An 11,188-nucleotide genomic window follows, 5' to 3' on the forward strand; every position below is an offset into this window, starting at 1 on the left:
CTCACATTCGAGACAACACTCCCAACAGGATTGCTTGCTCCAAAATCGAAGAGGCACCGCCCTCCGAATCTCGAGAGCCAGACTCCCAACATGATTACTTCCTCAAAAATCGAAGAGACACTGCTCTCCGAATCTCGAGAGCCAGACCCCCAGCATGATTGCTTTCTCAAAAATCGAAGAGGCATCGTTCTCCGAATCTCGAGAGCCAGATACCACAGACCACTTTTTCAAAGTGCTCTGACAGAGTTAAAACATGTGAAACTGGCAGCTCCCACTACTGTGCTATGACCAAGCAGGGTAAAGGAATAGCATTACTACTTGTTGTTAGGGAGACTCCTATATATGTCGACCTCCATCCCCAACGGACAGGCAGACCTGCAAAAATGCTCAACCCTTCATCATATCTGAGAGGGCACTCCCAACGAAGCCTTTCGAAATATTCAGCTTTCTTTCCCCCCGATAATACCTCTGCAAACAAGCTATACTAGAGCAAGAATATCTCATATCATCAGGGTTAAAAGCAAGAGTATCCCATATCATGCTTTTTCCCTGTCTTTTCCTTTGGCCTTGTTTTTACCTGCAAGACAAGGAGAAAGAGAGCAATCAGTCAGCACTTGGAATCAAGCTTCCAGCCAGGAACTGACTGCCTGGAACCCCTTACCTGATTACTTACCTGGCATTGCTCTCGAGTACTCATCTTCAACATCTTATGTTTCCAGGGAAGATTCCGCATCTGCTTGAGGAACAGATAGGGCAAGTGCGAAGGATACAAGGAAGCATGTGGAGACAAGCGTAACAGCACACGTGCCGATACATCCATTACTCTGTCAAAAGCAAAAGTATCCCATATCAGCAGGGTGGAACGTACTCTAGATTTGATGGACTTATTTTGACCCTCAAATTCTTCAGTCGGCCTTATACTCTTGAGGAAACCAGAAAACCCTCCAGCTCAGTTCAAGAATAAGCCTGTGGAAAGTTACTTCTTCAAAAGCAAAAGTATCTCATATCATCTCTTCTCATTTTTCTTCTCTTTATCCTTCATGTTGCTGCAAGATGGGGAGAAGGTGAACAATCAGTCGGAGCTCTGATTGCTTACCTTGTCTGTCACCTCTTTCAGCAGACCCCCTAGCTCGGCGACTTGGGGCACTCCTACTACATGGTTTGTATCGCGCTTGACCAAGCCTGAAACTACAAGTAAGCTTCAAGTGAAATTGATACATTACCTTGTGCATCTCCACCAGTTAAAGATACCACCCCTGGATGGAGGAAGAGTACTTCCAGAGAAGATGCCACATCTACCTATGAGACAGATAAGGCAAGTCAAGACGACACCACACTCCGATACTTAGAAGTTTCGTGATTACGAGATCATTCTCCCACAATATTTCCTAATGTCATTTGTACTAAATCATTCACTTGTACTCACTAAAGGAGAGCTTGAACCTATGTACTTGTGTAAACCCTTCACAATTAATGAGAACTCTTCTATTCCGTGGACGTAGCCAACCTGGGTGAACCACGTACATCTTGTGTTTGCTTTCCTATCTCTATCCATTTATATACTTATCCACACTAATGACCGGAGCAATCTAGCGAAGATCACAAAAAGCGACCGTTTTCGCTACCTAGGATCTATCTTGCAAGAGAACGGAGAATTAGATGGAGATCTCAACCATAGAATACGAGCTGGATGGATGAAGTGTAAGAGTGCATCCGGCGTGTTGTGTGACCGTCGTAGGCCACTGAAGCTCAAGGGAAAATTTTATAGGACGGCAATAAGGCCAGCGATGTTGTATGGCACAGAATGTTGGGCGGTGAAGCATCAACACGTACACAAAATGGGTGTAGCGGAGATGAGGATGCCTCGTGGGATGTGTGGGCACACGAGAAAGGATAAGATTGGGAATGAGGATATCCGAGGTAAAGTAGGAGTAGCCGAAATTGTAGGAAAGATGAGAGAAAATCGGCTCCGGTGATTTGGACATGTGCAAAGAAGGCCGACTGACGCTCCGGTTCGAAGATGTGACTACGGGACAGAGGTTCAGGGCCGAAGGGGTAGAGGAAGACCTAGGAAAACTTTGGAAGAGACTCTAAGAAAAGACTTAGAGTACTTGGATCTAACGGAGGACATGACACAAAACCGAGCGCAATGGCGTTCTAGGATTCATATAGCCGACCCCACTTAGTGGGAAAAGGCTTTGTTGTTGTTGTTGTTGTTGTTGTTGGTCATATTTATGAGAAAAGTAGAGTTTAAATATCCTAACTCTACTCCAACTAATACCGAGCTTTTTGTGATAAAACCCTACACTTGACGGATTGTGTAGATGATAATTAACAAGTTGGGGAAGGTATCAGTGTTGTTAGAAGTGGGTTTTTGGCCCTTCTTTTTGATAATTTGACATGGTATCAGAGTTAGGGAGCGGGCTTGTACTGCCACGTGATGGGTGGATCCCCTTGGCTCCACATGGTTGCCAATGTGTGGATCGCCCACGTCACCCACTAATTGGGTCCTATATGAGGGGGAGTGTTGAAATATCCCACATTGGCTATATCTTTGGAAAAAGAAGAGTTTAAATATCATAACCCCACTCCAATTAATACCGATACCTTTTGTAATAAAACTCCACACATGACGGATTGTGCAAAGAATAATTAACAAATTAGATATAATATCGGTGTTGTTGGAAGTTGGTCTTTAGCTCGTCTCTCTAATAGTTTGACATGTTGGACGCCCGATATAACAGATGCCCTAATCGGGTAGCTCTAGTTATTAAGTTTTTCTCCAAAGGAGGATGCTGAGAATTGGGTTCATATTCTAAAAGTTACCAATTTTTACATCCACCAATCTCTCAAAGCAGTAAAGTTTCTGGAAGTAGATTCATTTCCTTTTCATGAACACGACACGCGAAGAACGATGCTACATTTAATTAACATGATCAAAATTTAGGGCGGCCACTGATTTCCTTACCACCTTCTTCACTTGAAGAAGTTACTTCTGTGATCCCACTGGCCAGGAACTCGAACAAGATGAAGAAGAAGATACAGGACTTGCATTATCGCAAACTCTGATGCCATTGTAATTCACCATAATCTCCTCATCCGTCTTGCCACTTCTTTTCTTCAAAAACACGCGACACAAAACCCAGTTTCCTTTCGGGGTTAAAGCATTCTGCATAAAATTACTTTGTGTCAAATGATTTTTTTTTTTCTTTTTTAATAAGACGATATATATTCTAGTCTACAAGTAGGGAGACTTGAACAATTAAGTGCACAGAGGTGCTATAACCAGTTGACCAAACCCATACGATCATGCCGAACATCTTGAGTTTGTGAAACAAAAACATAACCTCATCCTAAACTCACCTCAGTTGTGTGAGTGGAAGCTGTAGTTTCTGCATTGACAAGGCAATATTCATGCATGATCCAATCAGTCTTAGAAACATTTGGAGACTTCCCTTTGTAGAAAACTAGAGTCTTTTTCTTCCCCACAATATTATTCTTCCTTGAAGATACAATCTTTTTGTCAACGCCGGTCGCTTTCCAGTAACCGGAACTTGTCACCCTGTTAGCTCGGTTTCCATTCCGGTATTTCGATTCCCTGTTGCTGAAGAAATACTTCTCTTGCTCCAAATCACCTGGAAACATACCACACATAAAATGTCAGTTTTTACAAGTGGAAAAATGTATAAAAAAAAAGAAGGACAATTTGGATGCGGTCCCTAGTTATCAATATTCTTTGATTGAAACATTGTCAAATTTTTATTGAGGTTCCTGACATTAATGTAATAATATAAGTTACTATATTTTTTAAATTAAAAATTAAAAATTGAAATTTGTAATTGTTTATATTAATGAGATTTTATATAAAACCCATAATTTATGGGATTAAAAATAATAAAATATAAATTATACATTATATTGTGTGTGTATACATATATGTATGGGTACATTAACCAAAATTAACAAAAAAAGTTATTGTACCAAAACATGGATACATTCTCAAATCAACGAAAAAGAATATACCCATATAAGTTTAAACATGGATAAAAAAAATTTGAATGGATTTTATATTCAAAAAAGGGTACATTTTACATATAACAAATTGATATATTTGAGAATGGGTACATTTAAGATTTAAAAAATTGAAAAATTATATGAATGGGTACATTTTGTAAACCAATCTACACATATATCAGATAAGAAGAAGATTGATAGGAAGAGAGAGATGAGATAGAAAGAATACTTGGAGAGCAAGATATATCTGATGAGATAGAAAGAATACTTGGAGAGCAAGATATATCTGAATTGTATTGTATATTTCTTATTCATTACACAACTGTTCCATTACAAAGGATATTTATACTATCTTAGACAGCTTCCTAACTAAGCTATCTTATAACAACCTTATAACTGCAATACTAATCTCTTGACATTTGGCAACATCTTAGCTATTCATATAATACTCCTAACACATTTAAGATTAAAAATTTGAGAATCTTTTTATATATAAAAAAAACTAATAGGTACAAATTAATTTAATTTAATTTTTTATTATTTTGGAAATGTTTGAATTGAAAATTAATTAGAAGTTTAATAGAGGTGTGAGTATTAAACCCTAAATTAATTACTAATTTTTATATTAAAAAATTATATAATAAACATGTAAATTCATTATCACATTATTGCTAGGAACTTGAATCAAAATTTAAGAACTAATAAGGTTTTAGTTAATGAACAGTAAGAATTAGGGACCAGATACTAATTTTTCCTAAAAAAAAAATTAAAAATTAAGCAAAGTGGTTAGTGGTAATATATCTGTGTAGTTTATGCTAACCTGGCAAATCCCAAGGATCATACAGGCAAACGTTGATCTCAGGAATAATGGAAGCAGGAAGGGGGCATGAAAAGACTTTGCATCTCAGGTACTGAAAGACAAGTTCTTCATCTGTTGGCTGGAATCGGAAACCAGGAGGCAATCTGGACATCCCATTTCTCAGAAAGTTGAACTTGTCCATTATTTTGAAAAATGAAAAGGCCTTTGTTTATTGGAACTTATTGGCCTCTGTTAAGAGATGAGCAAATGTGAAGCAGCCATGTTGAGTATTTATAGACAGAACAAGAGAAGAATTTGGAGAGGGAGTATCTTTTTGAGTGGTTGTACAAGAAAAAGAAAAGAAAAATGATTCGTAGGGGTGTGAATATAGAACGGGACAACAGTACTATTACTGGATGAATACTTTTGATGTTGACAGTTAAAAAAAAAAAGTTAACTGGTTTGTTCTCAAACAACTGATGCTGCTAGTGAGTTGTGTCGTGCTATGTTTGAATGAAGAACTTTAGGGTGCGTTTGTTGCACCAGATTATTTCAGACTGGACTAGCTTCAAAGACTAAGTTGGACTGACTTATAATAGATTAAGTTGGACTAACTTAGTGAAACGTTTGATGCAGTGTCAGACTAAGAAACAAGATAATAAAAATTAGTGAAATTGCAAATTAACAATTGAAGCATCAAACTCAAGTGCACAATACCCACAATTAAATCAAATGATAAAATTACAGCCAAATACCCATCTTGAATTTTTTTTCATAATTCACCAAAACAGAGTATAAAGAACAAAACCCAGATTCTGCAATGCTAAGAAATAACTTGGGGAAGAAAATTGAAGGCTTTTTTTTGGGGAAATTGGAAAAAAATCCAAATGAAAATTCTGAGAAACAGAAAAGGTTATTATCTCATACTTTTTATGGGTTTATTTATTCACCTTATACTCCACACCACGAGCTCCATGAATGCCTCTATCTTTTTTTCCCTTTTTCTGTTAATCTTTTGTCTCAGTTTATTTCCATTGTTGAATTGGAGAATTTAAATTGAAAGCAGCGACCTGACTGTTTAAATTTAATCAGCAACTCAAATGTCCCAAAATTGTTAAAAATTCAAACCTCATCACCCCACAAATTTGGAGGCAGCAGGTTTTGATTTCTTCTTCACAACCTCACCAATTTCTGAAATTGGGGCTTCGCCGTAGATGACTTTGAGCATGGAAAGCTGAACTAGGGGAAATCACAAAATACCCAGAAGAGGAAATCAAATCCATACAACAACATCATAAAATACCCAGAAGGAGAAATTATTGAAGAACAGGAAAATTTCACAGCATAAAATGCACCCAAATTTCATAACAACCTAGGAAATTGAAGGGGAAATCGAAAGGGAGATTGAAGGGGAAATGTGTGATTAGGACGAGTAGAAGGGGAAATCGAAGTAGTTAAGTAGGACATGGCGAGCGAGCAGGATGAGGATAGCGAGCACGAAGAGGATGACGGTCTTAGGTAGTCCTCTCGTATTTTGGGGGCTTGCTAAGACCTTCTAACAAAGGAATTAGTCGACGCGAGTCCCACTTAATACCATTAAACTTAGTTCTTACTGTAGACAAACACGGGATTGCATTAGAAACTAATCTCGTCTAGTGAAAGGTAGTGAAGCTAAACAAACGCACCCTTAAAGTTTTATGAAATTTTAATTAGACTTAATTGTTAAAAATGCAGTAGAAAGTTACTACTAAAACATTACAAATGTACGTATCCAAAGATGCTAAGCAAAAGACTTTTCAAATTGACATCTTGAACTATGTCATTTCAAAATTCTGTATTCAGTCATTTCCAAGTTGCTCCATCCAATTTTGGAGGTGCATTGTTAATACATTTATAATTTATTAAAGGTTTTATGAAATTTTAAAGCTTCTCGTCCAAACACATCATATAAAATCAAAACCAAAATAAAATCTCTAAACCCATTGTGCAATAATAGTATAGTATAATAAAAGTTGGTAGAATAACATTTGAGTTTATGAGTTTTTGCTTCAAAACGAGACTTCAAGTGTTTTTATCTGGAAAATGAAGTTTTTTGGAAGCTATATATCTATATAGTAACCCTTAAAAGAAGTTTGATTTGCTTACATATGATTTTCTTGTTTTTTCATGTCTGTAATTTGTGATGCAAAGCAAATTCTTACATCTCCATGTCCTTGTTATAACGAGCATCTCATGTGAAAGAGATGTTAACAAGCAATCAAAGAGCATTGAGCTAATCCGTTATATTATATTGGAGTTGCTGAGGTCTTGGTGAAAATTTTCAAGGTAAGGCCGGCCACATATTACTCATTATATATTTAATCGTAATGGATTGGTGATGTATTTCTCATTCATATGAAGTCGTCCGATGTCATGCTTAGCTCATTAGATGTAAAAACACATAAACTGTTTACCTAATTAAGTAAACTACGGCAAAGAATTAATAAGTAAAACTATGTGAAAGGAACATATGGAAAAACACACAAAAATTATTAGGGAATTGAGGAAATTATATTTTTGTACTACATATATATAGATATACTACATGATGTAGCAAGTGATGGTAATAGGTTTGTATTGTCTTAGGTTTTGTTTGGAAGTACTTTTAAAATGACTAAAAGCGCTTTTAAAAGGAAATATTTTGATTTTTGGTCAAACGATAGATTTGTTAGATTAGATGTTAGATTAGGGAGTCAATAGGATTGAACCCATGTTGTGGTGTAAGGGCAACACTCCTCTTCACAACTGTAGTAGGGGCCACTTGCAGTCTTAGTAGTAACTTAAAGAAAACAAATTACAAATTAAGAGAAAATACACAATTGTAATTTATAATAATATAATATAATTGTTCAAAAAATTAATATAAAGTAAGGTTTAAAAAATAATAGTTAAAAAAAGTATATATAATATAGAAAATACATAGCCTAATTTCATACAAAAAGTTGCGCGTTGGTCATGCAGGTCTTTTTGACAGAGTATTTGATGTTTGAAATATCAATATATACATACTCGTTTTATAGGATATTGTCTCAAGTACATGCAGCGTTTGAAAAAGAAAATAAGTGAAGTAAAACCTAAAGTTTATGATAACTTGGTAAATTAAAATTATCCCTATATAAAAGTTTGGTAATGTTGAGTAACTATCTCTAAAAGCAAAATTCCAAGGACCACATAAAATAATGCAACAGTAAAAACTGCATCATGCATGCTAATAACCGAGCTACGTTCGTTAAGATACGGTTACTCCAAAAACATTCACAGTAGGCAACTTCTTGATTCTTCATCAGATGCCTAATCGATTTCATTTGCTCATGGTTGTTCTTCCAATATTAAAATTTTCTTTTATTTAGTGGTTTTGGATTAATTAGTTTAACTACGAGCTACTTGCTTTCTTTTGAATTATGGATGGCTGACACATAAAGGTTCATAGCCGCACATAAAAGATCTAGGAGTTTTGTTCTTTTTTTATTTGAACAATTGTTAATTTGAATGAAAGGAGCCACAAAAAAAGAACCTGCTTTTATCGAAAGCTATCTAGGGAAAACCTTAGCTGAAAACCAATCGTCAACTCAGATTGGTGCTTTTCTTCATCACGAAGATGTAGCTTTAATCCTCTCTTTCCATGCATGCAGGGCTGATTTAAAGATCTTCTGCTTCATAAAAAAGCACCCTATTTCGTTAAAACAATGTCTCTGGCCAAGTGCTTATTTTGAAAGCATAGCAACAAAAGTTAACATGCTTATTTTGTTGTGGGCTAAATAGCCAAAATGGTCCTTGAGATTTGCATAACTCATCACTTTGGTCCTTAACATTTCAAATCGATAAAAGTGGTCCCTGAGATTGTCCACCATCCATCATTTTGGTCATTCCGTTAAAAACTCCGTTAAGTGTCCCGGAGCTCTTGGCCGGAAGTTTGGGCAATTTTCAAAGTTTCATAACTCAATCGTTTCTTAATCAAATTCGACCCATAATATATCAAAATGAAAATTGGAAAGTGTAGAATAAGATTATACCTATTTGGAAGCCAAATGGCTGCCGGAGATGGCTGGAAAATAGCCTCAAAGTTGACTGGTCCGAGGGAAAACTGGAAAACATGCCGGAAATTGGGTAAACTTTAAACGTTCATAACTTCTTCAATACTCAACGAAATCAAGTGATTCAAAAACGAAAATCATACTTATCGATGAGACGAAGAGAATGGTACCTTTTTAGATGGCTAAATTTTCGTGGTTTGGCCAAAAAATGGCTTGAAAGTGGCTAACTTGAGACCAAGACAACCACTTTCGAGCCGTTTTTCAGTCAAACCATGGTGAGTTAGCCATCAAAAAGGTACCATTCTCTTTGTCTCGTCAAGAAGTATTATTTTCATTTTTGAATCACTTGATTTTGTTGAGTATTGAAGAAGTTATGAACGTTTAAAATTTACCCAGTTTCCTACGAGTTTTCCAGTTTTTCTTCAGACCAGTCAACTTTGGGGATATTTTTCAGCTATCTCCGGTAGCCATTGGGCTTCCAAATAGGTATAATCTTATTTTACACTTTCCTATCTTCATTTTGATATATTATGGGTCGAATTTGGTTAAGAAAAGATTGAGTTACGAAACTTTGAAAATTGTCTAAACTTCCGACCAAGAGCTCTGGGACACTTAACGGAGTTTTTAACGGAAGGACCAAAATGATGGATGGTGGACAATCTCAGGGACCACTTTTATCAATTTGAAATGTTAGGGACCAAAATGATGAGTTATGCAAATCTCAAGGACTATTTTGGCTATTTAGCCTTTTGTTATGTAATCTTTAATGGTATTAATGTCTTATGGCTTCACACATGGTCCTCAATATATGCAGCTGCTTTCTCTTTTCTTTGAACCTAAAGCAATTCTTCCAATAATTGGTTAATTTTAATTCATTCATTTGAGTCATGTATGTTTAAAGGAGATGTGATTATTGGACCAAAGAAAAGTTATAATGGTGGAGAAAAAGTCCATTTATGATTTTCATTAATTTTAAAGGGTATATTTTGCATGTGTTTAGTATCAAAAAGTTTAACATTGAAGAAAAGGAGTACAAATGCTTAATGCATAAGAAAGTCTTTCAAAATTTGCTATCTTTTAGGTATCGTTTGGTATGAAGACGGGATGGAACGGAATGGGACAGGATAGGATGGGACAGAACGGAAAAGGAGCAAAGATGCCCTTGGATGGAAACAAGGAGGAAGAAGAAGGAGACGGAGATGTTATAATTTTGTGTTCCACGGATGTGGAACGAGTCGTTCCAGGGGATGAGGTGGAACGAAAAATCACTCAAAATTCGTCCCGTGGAACAACATGTTCCACCCGTTATAGGCACACCAAATGTGGGACAGAACACCTCGTCCCACTCTGTTCCGTCCCGTCCCACGTCCCAAACGGTACCTTATAGCACTTTAATTTGCCTAATTTCTACTTTTAACAGTTTTATGGTTGAATTACGTACCATGCATGGATGTCAAACCATATGCATAAGCCTTAGGTAATGCTTTCATATACCTTGCATATTCCCTTTCCAATTTCTATGAATTAATCTTGTTTTATCAATCAACAAACGAAAACACTTGGCTATTTGTGGGGCCATTATCCATCAAAGTTCAATCGTTCATTTCTTTAAACTCAATTATATACCTTAAATATTTTTAATTTGACTAATATTTTGCAAAGATAATTTGTAAAGTTAAACTTAAAAAAATAGACGGTTCAAATCATTGAAGTTCGATGTTGATTGGGCCCTAGAAATAGTCCCTATTTCAACGATCATTGAAGTACAAAAAAATGCAGATCTGTGACACCATTTTTATACAATTGTTTACAATGTTTTTTGTGAGGCTCATTTCGTAATGTATTTCAACAATCTAAACCATCTATCTTTTAGGTCTTCCCTCAAAGGTCATTCTACCAAAAATCACTCAAATCTGATATCATACCACACGCCAAAAAAGAAGAAGATGGTGACTTCAGCATCCTGCAATGAACACCACACTGAATGCAATCATAGATTGAAAGAAGCCAGTGAAAACCCAACAACAACAGTGCCAATAAAGGAAAACAAATGGAAGGTGGTGGTGTGTACACCCGAGCTGAACCTCTACACACATTTCAAGAGAACCACAACCAAGTGTGGTGAAGAAAGGTAATTGCTTAATGAAAAAGAGGTAGGAATGATGAATGACGGAGCCAACCTGGAAAATGAGTGGAGAAAATGTGAGATTTAGATTGAGAGGGAACGATGAAAGCTGTGGAAGAGGATGGACAACACAAATTTGAAAAAAAATAAGAAACTGGAATTTAGAGTTAATGATGA

General features: G+C 36.2%; 1 protein-coding gene across 1 annotated transcript; it reads right to left on the reverse strand.

Annotated features, from left to right (window-relative positions):
• Positions 1-2,793: 2,793 nt before the first annotated feature.
• On the reverse strand, positions 2,794-5,139 carry LOC103454906 (NAC domain-containing protein 83-like). The gene is made up of 3 exons (XM_008394501.4): positions 4,835-5,139; positions 3,364-3,635; positions 2,794-3,169 (listed from the first exon to the last, which is right to left on the reverse strand). The coding sequence occupies exons 1-3, from the start codon at positions 5,013-5,015 to the stop codon at positions 2,990-2,992; spliced, it is 633 nt and encodes a 210-aa protein (XP_008392723.3). The 5' UTR covers positions 5,016-5,139; the 3' UTR covers positions 2,794-2,989.
• Between the last annotated feature and the right edge of the window lie 6,049 nt (positions 5,140-11,188).

The sequence above is a fragment of the Malus domestica genome, chromosome 14, assembly GCF_042453785.1.
Source record: "Malus domestica chromosome 14, GDT2T_hap1".
Taxonomy (NCBI): Eukaryota; Viridiplantae; Streptophyta; class Magnoliopsida; order Rosales; family Rosaceae; genus Malus; species Malus domestica.